The 25,729-nt window shown below is 37.9% G+C and overlaps 1 protein-coding gene across 6 annotated transcripts in view; it reads left to right on the top strand.

The window, feature by feature from the left end:
• Positions 1 to 25,729, top strand: part of Cnot4 (CCR4-NOT transcription complex subunit 4) — a 112,153-nt gene that overhangs the window by 31,836 nt on the left and 54,588 nt on the right. For all 6 annotated transcript variants that reach the window (XM_028866105.2, XM_028866107.2, XM_028866106.2 and 3 more), the window contains exons 2-3: positions 18,073 to 18,338; positions 21,842 to 22,039. In XM_028866105.2, coding sequence (XP_028721938.1) covers positions 18,165 to 18,338; positions 21,842 to 22,039 — 372 coding nt within the window. In that variant the 5' untranslated portion in view covers positions 18,073 to 18,164. The remainder of the gene's footprint in view (positions 1 to 18,072; positions 18,339 to 21,841; positions 22,040 to 25,729) is intronic.

Genomic DNA, 25,729 nt, shown 5'->3' on the forward strand with positions numbered 1-25,729 from the left:
TCCTTTAAATTGACTAGAGGAATGTAATAACTGCACTCTAAACTGGTAGGCAAAATTGAAACAGCCAGCATTTTTTAAATTAAACTATTAACTTAGGCTAAATATCTAGATGTAAATCTATTTTTTAAATTATTTACTTATTTTTATTTTACGTATGTTGGTATTTTGCCTTCATGTATGTCTGTGTGAGGATGTTGGATCCCTGAAACAGGAGTTACAGACAGTTGTGAGCTACCATGTGGATGCTGGAAGTTGAACCTGGGTCCTCTGGAAGAGCAGCCAGTGTTCTTAACCACTGAGCCATCTCTCTAGCCTGTAAAGTTATATGATTGGAGGATATTATTACTGATGTAGATTTTTGCATTGTGTTTATTTTCGGATACTTATGATGCCATTGGCGATGTATAGCCACTTCAGTTTTAGTGCTTTCTTTAGAATTATATATCACTTTGAAAATGTTTTACTTAGAGTAGCAGTTTCTTAGAAATTTTGAAATGAAAGTTGCTTATATTTATGTTTTATTATATTTTAGGAATTTAATAGGAGTAAGACTTCAGAACTAAGTTACATACATGTTGGCTTTTTCCCCCTTGTGGTTCTAGGGATGGAACCAGGTTCTTGGACATATTAGGCAGGTGCTCTAACACTGAGCTGTAGCTCCTGGGTTGAGATAAGTTGACTCTTAACCAGAACATTTATTAATAATGCAGCCTTCTGTGCTATGCATTAATGTGTTGAGTCAGAACCAGTTTAAAAAATTATGATTGGTTATGAGCATAATGAAATAGAGTGTTCTTGGAAGGGAAGCCTTGAAGAGATATTACTATCCTACTCTTAGAACAGAAGACATTGTTCTTTTGTCTTATGCCTATCTAGAATCTGAATAGAATGATAGACTATTTTTATCTACAATTTCACACACTGCTTAAATCTATCTTTGATTGAGACAGTTTAAAAAATTGCTTTTTAATTCTTTGCCAAGTTAGTAATATATTTTGCTGGGAAGTAAATAGAAAAAAGGTATTTTTGCTCTACTTACTAGTTTTTATTTAGCCAAGAACGTTAGTAGAGCTCTACTACCTAATCGTTATCTTAAAGTTTTGTTCTTGTTTTTAATTATTTGTATATGTGAGTCTATGTGCGGGCATATGCTCATGAGTACAGGTGCCTATGAGTGTCAGGTTTCCTGGAGTTGGATTTTAGGTGGTTCTGAGCCACCCAGTGTGGGTGCTGGTAACTGAACTCAGGTCCTCTGCAAGAGCAGTATGTATGTCTTTAACCATTGAGCATCTTTGTAGTCCTCCTTGTTGTTATTGTTGCTGTTGTGTGGGTGGGTGTGATATGTGTGTAGCTGCATATGTTATGGCTCTCAAGTGTGGAGGTCAGAGAATAACTATGTGGAGTTGGTCTTCTCTTTCAATCTTAATGTAGATTCTGAGGATTGGACTCAGGCTGCCAGGCTTGTAAGACAAGCCATCTCTGACCCCTCCTTATTGTTTTTTAATATGGCTTTTGAGTGTAAGAGTTTAAAAGGATCCCTTTATTTATTTATTATTAGGTGAAGCATATCACTAGCTCATTTATCAGAAGAAACCCCTACATAAGAGACTAATTAATATTTTTATTTTCCTATTTATGACACCTTTAGGCTTGTATTCAAACTTTCAAGCCAATTACCTTATTAAAACTTGATTCTATAGAAGGCTAATTATCTTTTATTTTTATGTGTCTAAAAGAAAATAAATTGTGCCAGGTGTGATGGTGTCTGTCTGTTTAATCCAAGCACTGAGGCAGCCAGTCTGGTCTATCTAGTGAATTCCAGGCCAGTAAAAGCTACATAATGCGATCCTATCTAGAAAAAAATTGGGTCCGGTGGTGATGGCACACACCTTTAATCCCAGAGGCCAGTAGATTTCTATGAGTTTGAAAGCCAGCCCGGTCTACAGAACAAGTTCTATGACAGTCAGGGCTACATAGAGAAACCCTGTCTCAAAAACAAAAACAAAAACAAAAATTGCATTCATGAAAGCAGTATACTTATTTTAACTTTTTTCAGTTGTTTTCATAATGCATCAGTTGTGTATTTAAGCCTTTTTTTTCTATATATAGTTTCTTTTAGAACCAACTGTATATTAATAGGGTTAGTTTTAAAAGGTTCAGTGCTTTGGGATGCTTTCTGCCATGACCTGCTTGTATTGAGGGTCACTGGAGATGTTTTACGTAGTCTCTTTTGGGTAGGTGTTGGGACACTGTCTGCAAGGCACTAATGTGTAGGTTAGTGACTTTAGACAGTTTTGAAGAAATGAAGCAATTAATTGTGTACTAAGGCAGTAAGTATAGAGTTCAGAGAAGTGAAAGAAATATTGATTAGCAATTTGAAGACTACTTGTTCTTACTGTACCTTTATCTCTTGGTAGTTTTGCTTCTCAAACATCATTTTATCTGGGCTGGCCGTGTAGATGAGTGGTAGAGCTTGTACTTAGCATGCACAAGGGTCTGGGTTCAGCTGTCAGCATTAACACCCTCCACCCCCCAACACACACACACAGCACATCCATTTTATGCCCTACGATTACTTTTTTACACGATTTTACCATCATGATTTCTTTTCTGGTACTTATTTCCAATGTTTAGTTTTACTTGTGAAAATGCTGCTTTTAGACATGTCACAATTTTCATAAAAATAATTTGCCAAATGGTTCTATTTAGCAATATTTGCAGACTTTCGGGTTTGATAAAAAGTCTTAAAAGATCAATTTATTTCCAGTAGTTTGAAGCGGGGGTGGGGGGCGCTCAGAATTTTTTGACCAAGTATACTGACTTTTTTAAAGCATTTTTTATTACATTTATTTATATGTATGTGAGTGCATGTGTGCCACGGTATGCATGGGGAGGCCAAAAGACAATTTGTGGGAGTTGGTTCTATTTCTGCCATGTGGGGCCTCAGGGATGAAACTTCCATCAGTAGGCTTGGCAGGAAGTGCCTCATCTCCTAAGCCATCTTGTAACCCTGCTGACTTTTTTTTAGTCAACCAGAATCCCTTTTGTTTCTACATCTTTCCTACTTTTACTGAAGAATAGCTGTGTGGGAGACTGATGTAAATGTTTGGGCCTGTAGCTGTAGGGTATGTCCCAGAAGACTGTCTTCCCTTCTCAGTGTTTAGTTTCATTCAAATCTTTATGGCTGAATAGAGATTTCTGTTCTGATTAGTCCAGATTCTAACGGAGTAGGCTTAAGCCTATACAGATTTTGTAGCTTAATTTTATTTAAATTTGAGATCTTATAAAATACAGTGGAACAAGTTTTGTGTTAAGTATGTTGTGATGGATATGTACAACTGCATAACCCACACCTCTGTCAAGATTGAGAGCATTTCCATCACCCAGGACACTCCTCATACTGCTTCCTACTCGATACTTATCACCGACTGTTGGTGTCTGTCATCAGAGCTTAGTTTTGCCTGTTTATGTAAATAGGTTCATTTTGTGACTGGTTTCTTATACTTATTGAGCATAATACATTTCACATTTGTTAATACTGTGTTTATTATATTTTGTTTTGTTTTTCTCTGAGCAGTTTTTTTGTATTCTATTGAAAAATTTGTTTATTCAGTTATCTGATGAACATTTTATTTTCTCCATTTTGTCTACTATGAAAAAGATATCTATAGACATTCGTATATAAGCCCTTTGTGAATCATGTTTTCATTTTTCTTAGGCTAATATCTAGAATTTATTGTGGGTTGTGTGTTGAAAGTATTTAGAAACTTTTCACAAAGCTAGTATGTGAAACATAGTGATAGAGGTGTATGGAAATGAGATATGAATCAAAAGGCTGTGATGGGCTCAGGAGATGTGGTAAGAATGCTTGCTGTACAAGCATATGGACCTCAGTTCAAATCCTCAGCACCTACATAAAAAGCTGAGCATGACATGTGTGCACCTAGATTCTGTAGGAGACCCTGTCTTAAGTGAATAAGGCAGAGAGTCATAGAACTAGGTGAGTCATAGAACCAGGACACCTAACTTTCTCCTCTGGTCTCTGTATGTGCATGGGCCACATACCTACACATGCACATGTACACACACATACACACACACACACCCCACTCATTTTTTTTTTTTTTCAGAGCTGAGGACTGAACCCAGAGTTCCAGGACAGCCAGGGCGGTACATAGAGAAATCCTGTTTTGAAAAACAAACAAACAAACAAACAAACAAACAAAAAACAAAATAAAAAAAATTTAATTGTGAGCTTGCTTATACTTTCAGAGGGTTAGTTCCTGACTAATTGTAGGGAGCATGGCGGCAGACAGGCAGTTGTGGTGCTGGAGCAGTAGCTGAGAGCTCACATCTAATCCCCAGGTCAGAGGCAGAGAGAACTAGACTGGGCCTGGTGCAGGCTTTTGAAACTTCCAACAAGGCCACACCTAATCCTTCCTAAAGTAGTCCCACAAACTAGGAATGTAGCACTCAAATAATGTGCCTGTGGGGGCCGTTCTCATTCAAACCACCATAGTAATCAATTTGTCTGTCTGTCTATCTAGGATTTATTTTTTGATTGTGTGTATGTGTATATGTGGGTATAATGTGAGTGCAGTTGGCCTCAGAGACCAGAGAAGGTGTTGGATCCTCTGGAGCTGGAGTTAGAGGCATTTTTGAGTGCCCCCTTGGATGCTAAGAACTACACTCAGTCCTCTGCAAGAACAGCAAGCTTTCTTACTGCTGAGATGTCTTTTTAGAGCTGTATTTTATTTCTCTAAGCTAACAGGTGACTTTAAATTTTGACAAGAAAGTGGAAAAAAGTACTGCATAATTGATCTGAAGAATCAACATTTTACCCCCTTCCCTGAATTTTAAAAATCCCACTTTGTAGCTAGGCGGCTTTAATCCCAGCACTTGAGAAGCAGAGCCAGGAGGATCTCTGAGTTTGAGGCCAGCCTGGTCTATAGAGCGAGATCCAGGACAGGCAACAAAACTACACAGCGAAACCCTGTCTCGAAAAACAAACAAAAACAACCAAAAAAATCCCACTTTGTGTTTTCCTATTATGTTTAGGTTTTCTGAAGATTTTACATATTCTAGGCTGTTGACTAATGAAAGTTGACTCCCGTGTGATGGGAAACTAGTGGCAGCATCGAGTAGATAGAGTTCCACAGTAGTTTACACAGCTCTGTTTAAATTATGGCTGCTAAGGGTTTAAATCTCAAAGTACCTGAAATTTGCTTGTGTAGATAGAATGAGGGCCACTGAGGATACAGACATTTTATTAACAATTAATATTCTCCTCAGACATTACCATCACTGTTGTAAGTGTCTGGTACTATATTTGATATGGTAGATACCTATAGGATTGGCTGTTTTATTTATTTTTATTTTTACTTTAAGATGTTTTGAGATAAGGTCTCTTTTATCCCAGTCTGACTTTGAACAAATTGTGTAGCCAAGGTTAGCCTTATATTCTTTAACTTCTTTAGCCTTCCAAGTACTGGGGTTATAGGCATATGTCACCATACCTAGCTTGCTTTTAACTACTTTAAAAAAGATGAACTTCAGTTATCTAGGAAATTCACAGGTGAAGAATAATACAAGTAGATGCTTAGGTGATGGCTCAATTTGTAAACTGCCTGTTAGAACTGGAGTTTGAGTCCCAGCACCATGTGAAAAAAACCAAGCATAGTGTTGCACACTTGTAATCCCAGCATTGGGGAGGTGAAGAAGCTGGATCCCTGGATTTCACTGGCCAGCCAACCTAGCCTGGTTTTGAGTACTAGGCCAGTGAGAAATCCTGTCTGAAAAAATGGATGGCTGTTGAGGAACGACACCCGAGGAAAATAGCCTTCTGAAACATTGCATCTCTTGATATTTAAAGCATAGTAACAAACTCATTCATGTTATGGAGTAGCATGTAAATTATATAGATTTTTTTATAGTATATCTTAAATTTCCATACTTATTCCTTCTGTCATTGGATAGAAATTATAGGGAAGGCTGAAAATGTTTATACATTTTATAAACCCCTTATCTTTCTTTAGCATAACTGAAATATAAATATATAGGAATGATACATGCTTGTAAAATTTAGTGTTTTTCATTTCACTTTATTTTAAAATAAGCATGATATACTGACACTTTAAGCAATTTAATGAGACTGAATACATTTAGAGACACTGTTCTTTTCCAAGTATCTTGTATGCTCTCTGCATTTGTTTTTGATGTAAAATGTGTATATATGTATACTGCTGACATAGATAGCATGTATTTTCATTATAAGAAGCTGTGTGATATAATTTCATTTTAATAAAATAGTGATGATGATTTGATGGTAGAGTGGGAGTAGGTAAATCCCCCAGTTCTATTTCCTTTTAAAGTCCATAGTTTGTTTTTATATAATTATATAATGGTTCAGGAGTATTAGTTTAGTGGTAGAGCACCTGCCCAGCATATGGGAGACTCTAGGTTTGATGCCTAGCACTGAAAAAAAAAAAAAAAAAAAAAAAAAAAAAAGATTTGTAAACAGTTTAGAAAGGGTATACATTAGATCAAGTTGCTGTTACAAGGAGACTCCAAAATACAATGCCTTAAAGAAGTTAGTTTATTTTTTTTTTTTACTTAACAGTTAAGAGGAGAGGATAGACAAGGTTGGTTTGTTCTCAACAAGAGCCTCTAGGGATCCCTAGGTTATTGAGTCAGCTCTGCCATTCTCTTTGGAATTTTGCTCTTTGTTTGGTCCTTTACACTCAATAGGCAAGAAGCTATGCACTTAAGAGGATCTGGATGTTGTACATATCATTTTCAGTCACATCCTTTTGCTAAAACTTAATCACTCAATGTCTTTGCCTATGTAGGATCTTGAGGTACATAGTTTGTAGGTTGACCAAGTGTGCTTAGCTAAAACTCTATAGAGATTCTATCAATGGAAAGGAGAAAGAGAATGAATATTGAATAATAATATTTATTCACTATGATTACTAGTCTCTTTCCTAAGTACAATGCTGTGTGGGCTTGTGATGTGAGAGTGGCAGTTGGAGTATGTACATGTGAATGCAAGTTGCCTGAAGATCCCAGAAGAGGGAGATGGGTCCCCTGGAACTGGAGTTCTGGTGGCTGTGAACCACGTTGTTACAGATGCTGGGAACTGAACCTGGGTTTTCTGCAAGAACAGTATCTGCTTTTAACTAGTGAGCCATCTCTCTAGACCCAGAAAATATCTTGTTAAGAAAATACTGAAAGTTAATTTTTAATGCTTTTATTGTACTTTCTTTGTTAGGCATAGTTCTGGAGTATGTCTTCATACGTATTTTATTGTATTTCCTTTGGTAAGGAAATACAGTCTGTAGTGTAAAATAAATTTTACTTTATTTTCAATTGGTATTTTAACTCCCACATGACTAGATAATTAAAATTATTTTAAATCAGAATTTAAAATCATAAAGGCTGGTATAACTGGTGAGCTGGCATAGAACTCACAGAGATCTCTGCCTGCCTTTGCCTCCCTGAGTGCTGGGATCAAAGACATGTACCATCACTGCCCAGCCTGATTTTTAAAAAATTTGAATTCTTAAATTGTTTGTCAAATAGCCTATGACTTATTTCTCACACCTTCAAATCTAATTTATTAATTGCTATAGAATTTACAGCACTACTGACATACCATTTAGTCTGAAATCCTACACTTGAAAGAATTAAGAATAGTATTGCAAGGCTGGGCTGGGGTGGCACATGGCTTTAATCCCGGCACTCAGAAGGCAGAGCCAGGCAGATCTCTGTGAGTTCAAGGCCAACCTGGTGTACAGAATAAGATCCAGGACAGGCACTAAAACTACACGGAGAAACCCTGTCTCCAAAACAAAACAAAACAAACAAAAAAACCAAAAAGAAAATAAAGAATAGTATTAGGGACTTGAAAGATGGCTCAGTGTTAAGAGTACTTGCTGCTCTTGCAGAGGACTTGGGTTCAGTTCCCAGCACCCAGTGGAAGCTAAAAACCATCTGTAATTTCAGTTCCAGAGTAACTGCAGTAAGTTTGTAAGTCCAGAATAAGACACATAATTAGGGCTTGTGTGTGTGTGTGTATAATTTTATATGTGTATATGTGTATTTATATATATATAATAAATATGTATTTGTAAATATATATATTACAATCTTATGGCAGGCTAAAACTTAACATTAAAAGTTTAACAAGTTTCAACTTTATTATGTTTTATGAATTAAGATTTCAAAATAACTGTTAAAGTTCTCTAGCATTTTGGAATGGCTACAGAATTGACCTAATGTTTTTCAAGTAGACACTCTTGACTTTAAGACTAATATTTGGTACATAGACCTGTGGTTATTATTTTTATAAGTCTGAGGAAATTTCCTTTTTATTTATTATTATTTAGGTTTTTCGAGACAGGGTTTCTCTGTGTATCCCTGGCTATCCTGGAACTCACTCTGTAGACCAGGCTGGCCTCAAACTCACAAGAAATCCACCTGCCTCTGCCTCCTGAGTACTAGAATTAAAGACATGTGCTACCACTGCCTGCATCTCTCTCTCTCTCTCTTTGGTTTTTCAAGACAGAGTTTCTCTGTGTAGCTTTGCACCTTTCCTGGCACTCACTTGGTAGCCCAGGCTGGCCTCGAACTCACAGAGTTCCGCCTGCCTCTGCCTTCTGAGTGCTGGGATTAAAGGCGTGTGCTACCACCACATCTGTCTCTTAAGTGCTGGATCACCCATCATGTATCACCCACCCATCATGCTCATTTGTGAAAGTTCTTACTGAGTAGTTTCCTCTTCTGTTGCTTGGAAGAGCTTTCTAAGTTGGATATATTTTTCTTCGTATTTATTTCTTTTTGTTTATGAGTATGTATGCATGCATGTATGTGCATATGCCATGCATATGTCCTAGAGGCTAGAAAAGGGTCTTGAAGACCTTGGCAGTAGAGTTGTAGGTATTTGATATCTGATATGGAGTGCTGGGAACTGAACTCCAGTTCTCTGCAAGAACTCAAGTTCTCTTATGTTGTCTCTCCAGCCCTTAAAGATGAGACTTTAAAACAAGTTAAATTACATTAACATATAGAGAACAACTGTATTTTTGACCTTTTTCCCCTTGTCTTTTTTTTCTTTTTTTAGAAAATTATTTTCATGGTGTAGATGAATTTCTAAATGGTCTTATTAAATAAAAAACATGGAGCCAAATATAGGGGTAAAAGCCTTAGAGAGATCAGGGAAATAGGGAAAGCCACCAGCCAATCACCAACTCTGCAGCTTCCAAATACGAGTTACTTCCTGTCTACCCACGCCTGTATGCCTTGCTGTTCTGCCATCTAATTTGCTGTCTGTCCAGCTACATCACTTCCCCTTCCTACACAGCTCTGTCCCTTTCTGTCTGTCTGTACAGACCCCGAGACCTCCATGGTTAACTAGTGTTGGAATTAAAGCGTGTGCCACCACACCTGGCTCTGTTTCCAGTGTGGCCTTGAACTGAACACACAGAGATCCTGTCTGCTAAGTGATAGGATTAAGGGCATGTGCTAGCATTGCCGGACTTCTTTGTTTACTTATAATGGCTGGACTTTTTCCTTTGATCTTTAGGCAAGCTTTATTTATTAAAGCACAAATAAAATATTCCACCACATCATGGTATCTAGGCATTTCCTTTTGTATGTTAAATTTACTAACATATAGTTTCTTTAGTATTTATTGATGCTATTTAATATTTGTTATATTTGGAATAATGTCTCTATTTCTATCCTCCATTAGTCACAGTTTCCAAAATAATGTTAATGATAGAATTTGTTTGTTCTTAATTTAGATTGTATTAGAGTACATATCAGTTACCATGTGAAAGGCTTATCTTTTAATCCCTAATATATGAAGGGCTTTACAATTTTTTGTGTTTGTGTTTGAGTGGGTGCTTGTATACCCATGTATGGTATGTGGAGGCCAGGGGAGGATATTAGGTGTATTTCTTTATTGTTCTCCATCTTATTCCCTTGAGACAGGTACTCTGAACTGAATCTCAACCTCTCTATTTTCACTATACTAGCTGACTAAAGAACCCCTGCAACCTGGCTGTCTGTGTCTACCAATGATGAAGTTACAGATTGAGAGCCATGTCTGGCCTTAGTATTAAGGGATTTTATAAAGACCAAATTATAAACCACCTGGTCCCAAATAACTGACTCAGAGACTGATATGAATTATAAATGCTTGGCCAATAGCTCAGGCTTTTTACTAACTAGCTCTTATATTTTATGTTAATCCATATTTCTATTTATGCTTTGCCCATGTGGTGGTACATTGTTTTAGCATGACATGTTCATCTCCTGCTCCCTCTGCCTCTGGCTAGCGACTCCTGACCCCTCCCTTCTCCTTCCCATCATCCTTAGTTTGGTTGCACCCCCCCCCCCATGCTTCCTATTACTGGCCAATCACAGTGTTTTATTAAATCAATTCAAGGGACAAATTTTTATAGTGTACAAGAGGATTATTCCACAGCCCCAAATAGTCTTGTTTTTCAAGTTACTTAGAGTTTCTTGAAATGGATAGTATCTTGTTCTGATTTGTTGAGGTCATGCATAATTTTGACTTAACAGAATTCTTGAACTTCTAGGAATTATATAATATGATTAGACTTGGTTTTGCTAGTATTGTGTTTAGAATAGTTTAAATCTGTTAAGTTTCTTTATTAGGATTTTAGTATTAGATTTATTGTCTAGTTTCCTCTAGCTTTATTTTCTTCTGTCATTTTAACTACAAGTACAAAGAACTGTGTGCTTATGGTTATTCAGTACAATAACATTTTAGCCCTTTTAAGGCAACATAATCTTATAAATCTGATTTTGTAACTAAAGCAAATTTTCTTGACTTAATAAGATTGTCATCTGAGTTATTAGAAACATCATGTAAATTCTGTGGTTCTCTTATGGATATGGATCTCTGCTTAGTTAATATATTTTTATATATTTCTGCTCTGTTGAAATGGGATCCTCTCCCCCCCCCCCCACGCACACACATATACAAGGTTTTTTTGTGTAGCCCTAGCTGTTCTCGAACTCACTTTATAGACCAGTCTGGGAAACAGGATTTTGTAAAAAAAGAATATTTATTTATTTGTTTGTTTTGTTTTTTGAGACGGGGTTTCTCTGTGTAATAGTCCTGGCTGTCCTGGAACTCACTCTGTAGACCAGCCTGGCCTCAAACTCAGAGATCCGCCTGCCTCTGCCTCCCAAGTGCTGGGATTAAACTTGTTTTCCAGACCTTTATTTTCCTGATATTTTATTTCTCACTGTTTATATTTCCTTTTCAATTTTACTCTTCTTTGTACCACCAGATTTCTTTAAGTGTTGTTGTGCTTGAGTCAGGGTCTCCCAGGCTGTCCCTGAAATCCCTGTGTAGCTGAGAATAACAGACTTGTGAGAACTTCTGACCTTCCTGTCCACATTTCCTGAATGCTGGATTACAGACAGGATGCCCACTAGGCCTAGTCAATGTAGTGCTGGAAATTGGACCCAGGGCCTTGTATGCGATATATAAGCACTCTTATCAACTAACCCATACCCCAGCCCTTAGTTTTTCTATTTTTTTACCAGCTTATATAATTTCTACAAAATACTGGGTTTCATTTTCACAAAATTTCCTCCTTCCATGAAATATGAATTTTTACCCAATTCTAAATTTCTCTCATTTGTAGTTTTATATGAGTAGTAGTATTTAGATATTTACTGAGATTTCAACATTAACATTTTGAAAATATTTAACTAGCACTTAGGAATATTTTTAGGATATAACAGTATGTGATACTTGGACCATATAGCATTCAGAAAGGTCTTGTTTTTATTGTGTTTGTCATGTAGTTTCTTCATTGGGTAGTTATCTAGTACTGTATTATGTTTAGTTGTTTGTCTAACTGGACAATAAACCTGAATCGTCAATTTTCTTCAAGTTGGTGGAATTTTTTTGTATTTGGGACAGGATCTTGCTATTTAACCTAGATCGGCCTTGAAATCCCTGCACTCCTACCTCAGTGTTCTGAATGCTAGGAATACAAGTGTGTGCTACCACACTGAGCTATAGTCTTCTAAACCTGTAAGCTTAAATTCTTCTAAGCTGCTTACAGTATATGTTTTTATGCAGATTGCATTTTGGCTGTAAAATGAATAACTTTATTTATAATTTGTACATAGTTGATAATAGCCTTTTATTTTGAAAGTATCTCAATGTGGGTAGTTTAAAGAGTAATAAAAACCCATGTATTGACTATTACTTTGTGGACTTGAAGCATAACCTTTGAGTTGGTTGAATAGCATTGCCATGGATTTAAAGGCCCACCCGCCTTTTATTTTTGAGATGGGTGATGATGGACAAATTGTTCACAATTAGAATCCATCTAATTTCTTACATAAGTAGCTCTTTAGTTTTATATTTTATTATATATGATGTATTATATATGTTATATATGATGTAAATCCCAGAGCATTGGGTATGCTAGGCAAATCCTGAACCTCTGTGCAGTGGCCTTAGTGTTTTGTTGTTGAGACTGCCTTGCTGTGGATAGTCCTGTCTGGCCTCTGCCTCTCAGGTGCTGGCATTGCAGGGGTATACACAACTCCTGGCTATTGTTTTTAGGGAAATTTTTTCTTGTGGTGTTTTGAGACTTTATTATACTGTAGCTCAGACAGGCCCTTAATCTTTCAACAATTCTTCTGCCTTCACCTCTGGAGTACTTCAAACATAGATATGTGCTTCTTTACCTAGACACTCGTGAAACCTTCTGATTTTTGTATGTGAATATTAGTTTAATGAACATCTGTCTCCCCCCCCCCTTTTGGTTTTTCAAGACAGGGTTTCTCTGTGTAGCCTTGACTGTCCCAGAACTCGCTCTGTAGACCAGGCTGGTCTCAAACTCACAAAGATCTGCCTCCTGAGTGCTGGGATTACAGGCATGCACCACTACCACCTGGCATGGTGAACATCTTTTACTGGCAATATACTGAATTAGTTGCTCATAGAACAGAAGATTTTTGGTAGTACTATTTTAGTTTAATGCTGTTAAACTATTAACATTCTAGAATTTACTGAGTCACAATAGAAAGATTAGGAAACTAAAAAGCAGTATTTTCCTTATTTGTAAAGGATTAATAGCTTTTCTGTGTTTTAGGTCCCTTAAATATCTTATTACTTAATTTTATCCTGAAAGGATGCGTAACAACACCTTACCCAGAAAATCTAATAAAACTGAACATTCCATTAAATTTTTATATGTAAACTTGATTCTGTATGTTTGTTTAACAAATCTTAAAGCCCATTTTCAGATCCCTCTTAAAAATCTCAAGTAGATAAGCTCATTTTGACTATTTTATAATTTCTGTTCAAGGTTACGTTTCTTCATTCCCCTTTCCTGTGCTCCACTCAGCCAAAACAGTTGAAAAGGTAGACTTCTCTATGTAACAGTGTTCACTTTTAAGTCACAGAAATGTGGGCAGGATGTTGATAATAAGAGATGGATGAATCAACAGTGACTGCTTAGTAAAAAGAATGCTTGCTTGATTGGCAGCATACCCTCTGTCATCAGAATTTAAGAGATGATTGAGTGACTCGTGAGAGATTTGGGTGAAGAAAGGGATTGAACTTGTGTGCTGAGCATGATTTAAAGACAAACCTTGAAGGTTCAGACTAGGGTTATCATTCTTACCCTAATCTGGGATTCAGTACTCAGCCTTGTCTGGCTTGGAACTCACACTAGTCCTTCTGCTTTAGCCTATGGAAGACTTATAGGTTTATGTCTAAAAGGCTTATAGGTCTAGGTTCTCCCCTCCTTCCTGACAACCTCCACCCTCTACATGCCTTATAGTTGTCTGGCTCCTCTTGAGCCATTGGTCTCAAAAAATCCTCTGGGCTTCAGTTTCTCAAGTATTTCTGACTATAGGCATGTTTCCATATTTAGTATTTCTTCTTGAATGATATTTTTTTTTATTGTGTTCATCACTAGTGATACATTGTAAATTGATATAAGAAACTAAGGACAAATTTTTAAGTCCAGACTAACTAAAGTAAAAATTTCTGATACTTGGATAAATTGGTTTGAAGCACGAGGTTGGATTCATCCTTAGACTTTTGAACAGCTATGACCTTCTGTCAGGTTGCTCCCCTGGAATCTACCTGTTATTTTTTTTTTCAGAAAATAACTGATACAAGCAACTCAGTCTCTTAGTTTTCACAATTGTGGTAGAGAATAGTAAGTACTATCACACTTTATTAGTCTTGCTTTGATTCTATGCAGATTCAATTTTACCTTATTAATTAATGATACTTCGAGCCTTCAATTCTTTTTTTAAAGATTTATTTATTTATTGTGTGTGCAGTGTTCTGCCTGCACGTATGCCTATAGGCCAGAAGAGGGCACCACATCTCATTACAGATGGTTGTGAGCCACCATGTGGTTGCTGGGAATTGAAGTCAGGTCCTCTGGAAGAACAGCCAGTGAGTGCTCTTAACCTCTGAGCCATCTCTCCAGCCCCGAGCCTTCAATTTTTAAACTCCTAGCAGCTTTCTGAAAGAACATTAATAGGGAACATGTTGATGCTGGTTGTCAATTATATGTTAGGGTTGTCTTTTGTCTCATCAATCATTTTATTCTTGTTTGTTAGTTGTTCTTAAGTTGTAGTTTAGTATTTTTTTCCTATTAGAGCATTTCTAAAAGTTCAAAAATAGAGGAACATTTAAAAAGGAAGCAAACTATCTTAGCCCCTATGATTAAATGACAAATGCTATTTGTATGCATTTCTCCTGAGTCACTCCTTTAGGATTCTCATTCCTCATACACAGCTCTAGGAAGCTGTAATTTGCAGTATGTGTCTGGTACATTGTAGAACAAAATAGACACATTCTTTAGATTCAAAAGGTTGAAAGTTTAATGTCCTTAAAAAGTTATCTTTAAAAAACAATTTGCTGGAATACTGAATCAGGAGAGGTTGTGGCTGTCTACATAGAGAAACCTATCCCTGCCCCCTGTACGTTGCCTCACTCCCACAAAAAGGAGAGAAAAGAAGAAGAAAGAAACCATCTGAAAGGCACATATACTAAAGAATAGATAGCAGTCCTTAATTTCAGTGTATTTTCCTGTTGGTAGAAGTGGTTGTGGAGCCTGTTTTCTACAGTTTTAGATTTTGCATCCCTGGTTTTAATATGGAAAAAATGGCTAATCCAGATTTACAAACTAGGAATGTTTGATTCTTTATAAATACACATTCATTTCTTTCTTTTTTTAAACTTCAAATTTGAAATAAAATTACAGACTCATAGAAAGACATTCTAGAAACACATCATATCACATGTAGTTCCTCTGAATTTTCTGGTCAGTTATGTAAAACTGGGAGTGTACAGCTGATTCCAACTTGGCTGCCCCATACTGTATGGTAGAAAACAGAAAACACTGTTTCATTTTCCTCATTTAATCACCAAAGTCAGGTATTTTTCTCAAGAAAATGAGAACAACCCACCTGGTGGTTTTGGCCACTTGAATTTAAAAAATAACATTTTTATATCAATTCAGATAGTAACAGATTTTTCTAACAAAGGATTTCTACGTCTATTTTTTTTTTTTTTTTTTTGCTATGTCAGCATCCTTGTCTTATTTTCTTAGTGAAATTAAGTTTATATATCAGGGCTTGTTATGTAGAGAAAGAGTTAGATAGTAATTTTCCAGCTTGTTCATCTTTTTAAAGTCTAAATAAAGAATAAATCTCTTTCTGAGTCAACTTACACAAATTTACTAAATTGCTATATCTATTTTTCTATTTTCCTTTTTTTTTTTTTTTAAATCAAGGATTTCACACTGTAGCCCTAGATGGCCTATAGCTGGCTATGTAGCATAGACTCGCTGCATTCTTGTATCTCTTGTATCTTCCTGTCTCCACTTGCATGCTGGGATAATGAGCATTCCTAGCTTTATTGCTGTATCTTACCTGTTAATGGTTTCCCTGTTTGTGGATGCTATGTTGGCAGTCTTTTGCTCTTTGATATGATGGTTACTGAGCATAGCACAATGCTTGTTATATGGGTGTATTTGTGTAGAAGAGCTTCTTACTTAGGCAGTGTATTGAATAAAAAACAAAGGCTTTTGTTTATTTCTTTATCCATTATCTGTCTGTTTGTCTGTCTGTCTTTGTCTATCTGTCTTATTTATTTTTAAAGATTTCATATGTGCCCCTAAATGCCAAAAGAGGGTGTTGGATCTTCTAGAACTGGAGTCAGGGATGTTTAAGAGCCATCATGTGGGTACTGTGAATTGAACCTAGGTTACTTGCTTTTAATTTTGTTTTTTCTTTATGTTAGTCAACTATATCTTTTTATGGCTTCTCATTTTGGGTGAATGGGGCTTAAGTGGGGGAAGAAAAACCCACCCATTTATTTTTCCAACACTTCAGTAGTTTACCAAATAAGTCTCCAGTCACCTTTGAGTGTTATTTTGGTTTTTGGAGACACAGTTTCTCTGTGTAGCCCTGGCTGTCTTGGAACTTTCTATGAAGAAAGACAGACTGGCCTTGAACTTAGAGACCCAAGTGCTGGGATTTAAAGGCCTCTGCACCACCACACCACAGGGTGTTATTTTATTATAGTATAAGTTAGATATGTACCAGTGTTTCTTATTATTTATAAAATGGTTCTTCCCTGCCACGGATATTGTCTGTACCAGTGTTTTTTTACTATTTATAAGATGGTGGCACATGCCTTTAATACCAGCACTTAGGAGGCAGAGGTAGGCGGATCTCTGAGTTCAAGGCCAGCCTGGTCTACAAAGTGATTTCCAGGACAGCCAGCTAGGGCTGTTACAGAGAGACCTTGTCTCAAAAAACCAAAATAAAGCGGGGGTGGGGAGTTGGGGGAGTGGGTCAATCTCATCCATATTGATTTGTAGTGTGATTTCTGTTAAAAATTAAAATTTATTTATTTACTTCTATTTCTTTGTATTTAGTTTCTTTGCTATTTTCTCTGGTTTTCTGAAGTAAGAAGTTACAGCTTCATAGAAGACAGTCGAGTATCTGCTTGGGCTAACCATCACATTTAGCCCTCAGAAATGCCAATGTTCAGTGTAACCTTTAAAATTGCTTTGTTCAATTTTGTGTTGTTTCTAAACCATTGTGCTGTGGGATTGCATCAAGATGTAGATTAGTTTACAGCTTTACCATTTCAACTGCAAATAGTGATTTCAACTTACCCTACAGCATGAAATTGTTAACTGTGGTTTTCAACTCTCCATAACTTAAAAAGAATTCACATTTCACAAAGCATGATTGCATCAGAAAGGTCTGTTTGTTCTCTGATTTCTTACAGGCTTTTGTAGCACTTACTATAGGAATATTTTATAAATACGTTTATTTGCTCAGCAGTTTTCACTTGCAAAGTACTACATATTTGTAAACAGTTATGGCATACTTGTTTAGTTTTAAACTATATTTTCTCTAGCAAGAATTTGATATTAATATGTAACTATAGGTGATTAAATCTCAATTTTATCAATTCCTTTTGTAAATTGTGATACATTTTGGCATATCATAATTGTTATGTTCCTTATTAGCTTTTAAATGAAAGGTACATAGTTAAGTGTGCCTAGTTTTGATGTTACTATTATTATTATTATTATTATTATTATTATTATTAAAGAGAATGAATATGTTGGCATGCACATGTCATGGTGTGTGCTTAGAAATCCAAGGAGAACTCTATGGAGTTGATTCTCTCCATGGGAACTCTGGTCATTGAGCGCAGGTCAGTAGACTTGGGCAGCCAGTGCTTTCACCCACTGAGCTATTTCCTTGGCCTCAGGGTTATTTTAAAGCTGAAGGTCTTCTTTATTTTATATTATCCTAAAATGTGTTATAAACCGTGTTTAGATCAGTATTAAATGTCTTCACTGGAAGACATGGGAATTCTTTTACATTCTATTGCTTCTGAAACCTAATAATGCCAGTTCTTTTTTCTTCATATGCAGAAATTTTCTGAAATCTATCCTATGATTATAGCAAAAGTAATTATTTTTCCTATAGTAAATGGTATGTTTTAAATTTTTTCTCATGCAGGTCTTCAGAGTTCTACATTTTAGCTCTCAGTGCTGAATTTCCTTCTCCCTTAAATTATTATAAACTTTTGCTGCTGTCTAAGAAGTGTGAAGATGTCTCGCAGTCCTGATGCAAAGGAAGACCCTGTGGAATGCCCTCTTTGCATGGAGCCCTTGGAGATAGACGATATTAACTTTTTCCCTTGCACCTGTGGCTACCAGATATGCCGATTTTGTTGGCATCGAATTCGCACTGATGAGAATGGGCTTTGTCCTGCGTGTAGAAAGGTTAGTGCTTCCAAACAACTTTATTTTCTGTATGGGTTTTTACTGTCCAGTATTAACTCTGTAGTTCTTTTCCCATGAGTGTGAGTGAGTGGTTGAAAACAAGCATTGTGTGATCTTGAAGGCCTAATGAAGTAGAAAGCACTGGCCTGAGAGTCAGGGTCAGGAGTTGCCTTTGTTGTGTTAACTAGCTGTATTACATCTGTAAAGTCATACACTCTCTCTGAAGGAAATAATAGATACAGTCTTGGTGCTTTCTTGAAGGAAGATTGGTAAAGAACTATTAAGTTTGGATATGATAATTTGGAACTAGAACATGTTCTGTGTTAATGTATGGGATGATTCATGTTAGTTTTCTAGTACTAAATAGAAAAGTACTAAATAGGAAAGGCATTCACCAGAGTTAGGAAGCAGAAGAGGGGCATTGTGACAATCAGTTGACCTTTGACCTTTTCATTCAGTTGTGCACCCCAGTCTATGGGATGATGCTAGCCATATTAGGGTGGGTCTTCTTTCCTTGGTTAGTCCTCTCTGTAAACATCCTTGAGGTGTGTGTGTCTCCAGATGATTTTAAATCCAGTCAGATTGACAGTGAATATTAATCATCACATCTTCCCTGGGATCTTTATACTCAGTTTTAAGTAACTGCCATCCATTGATTATGTTATTAGCAGTACTGATAACCAAATCTTTAGCACTTATTTGTACAGGACATATTTTCATCACTTTTAATCCTCTTCTAGAGAACTTCTGGTTAAATGTGATTCCTGTTTTACAGATGAGAAGGCTGGGGCAGAATGGTCATATGGTTTTGGAGCAGGTTGCTGGAATTCAAAGCCTGGCACTCTGATTCCACATTCTTGGTCCACTAGTGGCCCTGATATTAGCTGTAGGAATGAAAATACTGTAATCCTGAGAAGGAAAAGACAAAGACACACAACAGAGAGATTGCTAGTATTTTTGGAGGGCACAGTGATAATTGTTTTACGAGTATTACTTAATCTTTACATCAGATTTTAGGATTGTTTGTACTTTATACACGAGGATACTGAGGCTTAGAGACTGGTTGTTTAAGGGCACATGACCAGATAATGTTAGAACTGAATTTGAACTCTTGAGCCAGAGTCTGAATATTTATGCTCATCTTTCTCTCTGTTAGACTAGGAATGTACTTAAAACAAACAATCAGAAAGGGTATAAGCTAAGGATGTGGCTCAGTAGGTCAGGTACTTACTGTGCACTCCTGAGAACTAGAGTTGGATCCTGAGCATCCAGGTAAAAGCCAGGCATGTTTCTATGACCCCAGCACCTGAGGGATAGGGAAGGATCCCGAGAGCTTGCTAGCCTGCTAGCTTAGCCATCGGTGAGCTCCAGATTCAGTGAGAAAGTCTGTCTCAAATAAATGAGGTAGAGGCCTCCACATATACACACATACCTGCACATACACACTAACAAGTATATAACCTAATTAATATTTTAGTACATAGTAGGATTTCCTTAAATATTTGTTGATTATAACAAATAAAATCCATATTTTGTTAATAGAACTGTCTTCTTTGCTTTTTTTATATTTAACATAATTTCTTTATTGATTCTTTGGGAATTTCACATCATGCATCCCAATTCTGCCCACCCCCAAGTCCCTCCTTCTCCTTCCCTTCCCACTGCAGCATCCCCAAAACAGAAATTAAAAAACAAATCAAACAGAAACAAAGTAAGCAATAAACAAACAAAAAGAAAAATAAGAGCAACAACAAAAACCTTCTTTGTTCTTCCTTCTTTGCTGTCTCTCCAACACCTCTTTATTCGTCCTGGTGGCATTGGGGGCCTCAATGTTTCATATAATACACCCTTTTGTCCTATCAGCTTTACTTGCAAATGTTCATAGCAATGAGTCACTGGTCTGTTTCAAAGCCTCATTTCTGGTACACTATCATCACTGGGTCCTCACTGAAACTCCTCTGGGATATCCCACAGCCACCCTGTTTTAGAGATCCTGTGGTTATCATTCCACAGGACAGTTCCTTCATGAGCTCCAGCAGGTCCTAGATGGGGTAGATGCTAGGGTGGGCCAACCCTAGGCCCAGCTGTAGGCCTGGGTGGTAGTTGAGCTGGTTAGTCCAGGTCACAAGGGCCTGAGGGGCAGAGCCAGCTCCCCTATGCCTATGCAGTCAGGGTTAGCTCTCCCCCACTGTAGTGAAGGGGGTGCGGGGGGAGGCAGGGCAGCTTTCTTGCTACAGTGTCCAGTGAGGGGCAGATCCAGCTATCCCAGGCCCGACTCAGCATGGCCCTCTGATTCCATCAGGAGTGGTTCTCACTGCCCCCTGAGGCGACACGGGCCACAGATATCAACACAAACCCCAGCTGCAGCAGGATCATAGGCCCAGACATGGCCCTTGGCAGCCTGCTTGGGCCTGGACAATATCCTTTTTCCAGATAGAAGCATAGGCCACTTAGATCAGGATGGTTGTCGTGGTGGCATGGCTCAGGAACAAAGGTTAGGGCCCCAGCCTCTGGCTTCCATGTAACCTTTGGTGGCAATACAGACCTGTGGGACCACAGAACCAGGCATGGTCCTCGGCAGCAGTGGGTCCAGGTGTCACCATTGCCCCAGGTGGAAGTGTGCAGGCTATTCAGATCATCACAGCCCCAGTGGCAGCGTGGCCCTTGGACACTAACATGGCCTCAGTTCTTGGGCATCTATGTGGTTTTTGATGGTAACGGGAACTTTGGACATCAACACATACCTTGAGTACAATAGGACCAAACCCTGACATGGCCCTCAGCTGTAGTCTTGACCCCATGTCACCATGGTATTGGGTAGTAGCGCAGGCTACTCAGATCTGCATGGCCCTGCCTGCAAGCATTCCTATCGGCCACCAACATGGACTCAGGTGTCTGATCTTACCCTGGGATCCACACGGCCTTTGGTGGCAATATGGACCATGGACTTCAACACAAACCCTGGGTGCAGTAGGACTGTGGACCCAGACATGGTGCTCGGTAGCAGCCTAGGTCCGAAAGTCACCATGGCCCCAGTTGGCTGCACAGGCCACCCAGACTGGCTTGGCCCTTAGACACTTACACGGCCTCAGGTGGTGGCCCAGATTCCAGGCCATGTACAGCAACACAAACCCTGGCTGTTATAGTACCACAGACCCAGACATGGCCCTCGGCAGTAGTCTGGCCTTGGATCTTCATTGCCTTTTACACAGCAGCTTAGAAGCATAGTCTTTCTCATAACTGTGTGCAACGTGTAATGGGAATACCAAGATTGAGTGATTGATTTTGTTGTTTTGACATTTGTATTAAAAGTGATCTCTGCTAAGCTTTAAAAAATAATTTTTAGCACTTTTAACTTTCATTAAATAAAAATATTTTAAAGCAGTTGAAACAGTCAGAAAAGGGGAGACTATCAGTCTTACCTGCTGCTCAGAATTTGATATTTATCATTTATACAGTTTTTCTATTTAATGCTAACTTCATCTTGTTTATTATGCTTACAGCCATATCCAGAAGACCCAGCAGTTTATAAACCACTTTCCCAGGAAGAATTGCAAAGGATAAAGAATGAGAAAAAGCAGAAGCAAAATGAGAGAAAACAGAAAATTTCAGAAAACCGAAAACATTTAGCTAGTGTACGTGTGGTACAAAAAAACCTCGTCTTTGTTGTAGGTCTGTCACAGCGCTTAGCAGACCCAGAAGTAAGTCCTCTTCTGCTTTCATTGTCAGCACGACAGTCTTTTCTGTTTGCCTGTCCTTTTTTGAAAATAATAATTGACCCCGAGAAACTGGAAGATTCCTCTGAAAATAATGTCTTGGGAGAAAATATGAGTATTAATAATTTTTAGCAGTGGTGAAGAACCAGTGGCCAATTGTGATCTTAGGCATGCCTTAATCTTTCTGGGCTTCATTTTATATTGTAAAATTGAGGGCTTGAACTGAAAGTCCTTTTAGTGCTGATAGATTGTGAAAATAATGACTCTGGCATCTTCAAGGCTAACACGAGTTGTGAGTACTGTTTTTTTTTTTCTTTGTTGTTGTTGTTGTTTTTTTCCTTTCCCTTCTCTGTAGCTGTGTGGACCAAGTAATTGGAGAGTTACTTGAACCTACTAAGTAATCTTAATGAGCTGCCTAAGTAGTACTGTGTGCCACACTGTATGTGTAGAGGGTCAGAGGAGTTTGTAGAACTCAGTTCTCCTTCCACTGTGTGGGTTCTGGGCTCTAACTCAGGTCATCAGTCCCAACAGTGAGTGTCTTTACCAGCTGAACCATTTCTGAGCCATTTTGATGCTCCCCAAATAGTAACTCTTGTTCATTCCGAACTCTTGGAGTGTATCATCATTCCTAAGTCTAAGCCAGTTTTAGAGAAAGAAGGAAAATTTGACTAAGTGAAATAAAAAACCAAATTCTTTGTTTGTAGTTCAGTTCTCTAGTTGATGACTCTTAACCTTTCTCTTTTCTCCTCCTTCAGTTAGTCTTACTGAAGTTTCTTTGAGCTCATGCTTTCTTGCGGGCTTTGTCTATGCATTTGCTAATTTTTAATTTCCACTAGATCATGAAGTGCTGACAAGATTGTTGGGAAGGAAAACTGAATCTGAGTATCAGCTAGAATGTTTGCTTCAGTAGGAAAGTGCTGACGTTAGGTAGTCTTCCAAAAGAAGTTCTTGAAAACATAAGGGGATGTTCCTCATGGTGCTGGAGATTAGCTCTGTAGTAGAACACTCACTTGTCTGTTTCCGGCATCTTTTTACTACCTGGGGCAAATACCTGGTAGGTGGGGGAAAAAACTTAAAACAAGATTGGTTTTGGTTCATAGTTTCTGTCTGAGGCTTCAGTTAGCTGGCTCCATTGCTGTGGGCCTAAGGTGAGAGAGATCATCCTGCTGGTAACTGAATGTGAGAGAGGACGCTGACCAGCACAGACAAAATAAGAGTCTGGGAACAAGACACCTTCCAAAGGCACACCTCAGTGACCCACTTTATCTGCATGGGCCCCACTTTCTGTACTTTCTACCACCTCCCAGTAATCTAGTCAACTATGACTTCACTAGCAAACTGATCATTGATTAGGCCAAAGCTTTCATATCTACCAGCTACAAGACCTAGCCTTCAGCATATGATCCTTTTTGGGGGGATAACTTCATATCTAACTATAATTGAACCTGCTGGCTCTTTTTGTAAAGAATAGAAAAATAAGTATTCACCAACTGAGTTTATATTAAGGCCTTAAAATTCCTCCAGATCAATAGAGGAGAATCACAGGGAGCTATTACCTGGAAGAACCTATCATGAGCATTAAAATTCAAGATCAAGAATTACTAGGATGTGGGCCAGTAATATGGCTCAATGATCTGAGTTCAGTCCCTCAATCTCATTTAATATTAGAAGAAGAGCATCAACTCTGCAAAATTATCCCCTGACCTCCACATGTACCATGGTACATGTCCACTCCCTCATCCTGCCCTCTACAGGCACCACACACAAAGAATACCAGGGGTCTTGGCAGTAGTGCTTCTATCTTATCAGGAGACCTGCTTCTTTGCAAAGGGCTTGGCCAGGAATTCATACCTGTGATCTGAACATTCAGGGTGGTAAAACAAGAGGACAGTGAGTGTGTGACCATCCTGTCTACTTAATGAGCATGGGGCTATCCTGAGCAGTGAGGCCCTGTCACAAGAAACAAAGAAAACACTCAAACAAAAAAGGACTTGAGTAAGAAATACTAAGGAAAGAGTTCATTTTAGACCCACAACTTAACTTGAGTAGTCACTCCATCTTGTTTGTAAGCTTCCTTTTTTTTTTTTTTTGCTTTTCTCAGGCAGACACAATCCCACCTCTCCTGTGACCATGTCTCTTGAATATGACTAAAACTTTGCCCTAATCTGGCTTTGTCCCTTTCAATTTTGCCTTTAAAACAATGTTTTATTCTGTGTGTGTGTGTGTGTGTGTGTGTGTGTGTGTGTGTATGTACACTCATAATGGGGTGGTCTGCCTAGTTGGTTCTCTTCTTTGACCTTTATGTGGGTTCCAGGGACAGAGTTCAGGTTGTCAGATAAGCACAGCAAGAATTTTGACCTGCTGAGCCACCGCTCAGACTCACTTGTGTCTTTTTGTTCCTTTTCCCTAATCATGCTGATGACTTTTGCCTTTCTGAAATTGCTACTTCAGTAACTTGCTGGGACTTTCATCTTGATCGGAGAACTTTTATATATACCTTTAGTTTAGCCATCTCTAGTATTAGTACCAATGTGAAGTCACATCTAGAAGTGGATTGATTATCAAGTGTATTCTTTTATCAGTCAGTAGAAAAAAATCTCAGAAGCTGTAGTAATTTGATGATGATTAAGAGGTAATTATATATATATCTTAAAGTCCTAAAAATGTAGTTTTAAAATAGCTTTTGAATGTCAGAAAATTTTATGTCACGATCAGTTATCAAGTGTATTCTTTTATTAGTCAATAGAAAAAAATTTCAGAAGCTGTGGTAATTTGATGATTAAGAGTTTGTGGAGATAATCATTCTCACTAAAATTTGAATTTTGTGAATACATACTATGTTTGATACTGAACATAAGTTAGGTAGCAAGCCAGACATAGACTGTACTCTTAGCAAGTTTATAGGTCAGAGAAGACAGAATTCAAGTGCTCGCACATTCCTGAGAAGTAGGGGGCTGGAGAGATAGTTCAGCAATTAAGAGCACTTATTGCTCTTACAGAGGACCCAAGTTTGGTTCCGAGCACCAATAGGTTGCTCACAATCATCTTTAATTCCAGTTCCGGGGAATCTGACATCCTCTTCTGGCCTCTGAAGGCACTGCATGCACCTAGGCAAAACACACATACACTTTTTTAAAAAAAAGCCTCCCCAAGAAAAGGATGATTAAGTTCTACTTTGAAAATTAATATTAGCTAGGCAGCAAATAAGATCAGGTAGTGTCCCAGATATGTGGTAGCTCCAGAGAACATTTCATTTGAGGAGTTAAATAGCTGTTAAAGCACAAACATTTCATTTTATAAATGAGAAACTGAGGCAAAAGAAAGTTGAGTGACTTGTTTAGTATGATAGAGCTTCTCATATTCTGGTGTATTCTGTGCTGATGATTGCCTTGTTAATCCATTCATTATCCACTAAGCAGCCTCTGATTGCCACATTTTTGTTTTTCTTAGCAGTGTCCATGAATGCTTGATCATGTTCCACAAAGAATATTTCTGCCTCTGTTTTATCAGTTGTTTAGGCAAAATCTAGAGTGTTCGTGTTAATATGGATTGTTTAAATTCTTTGAATTCCCTCTGCTGTAACAGCCTTTTCATATCAACCCTTGGTTATTTGCTAATACTTAGAGGCTTACCAGTGTTATTGATGTACACATTCAAGTTTTAGTTTTCCTTTTG

This window comes from Peromyscus leucopus, chromosome 3, assembly GCF_004664715.2.
Source record: "Peromyscus leucopus breed LL Stock chromosome 3, UCI_PerLeu_2.1, whole genome shotgun sequence".
NCBI classification, from domain to species: domain Eukaryota; kingdom Metazoa; phylum Chordata; class Mammalia; order Rodentia; family Cricetidae; genus Peromyscus; species Peromyscus leucopus.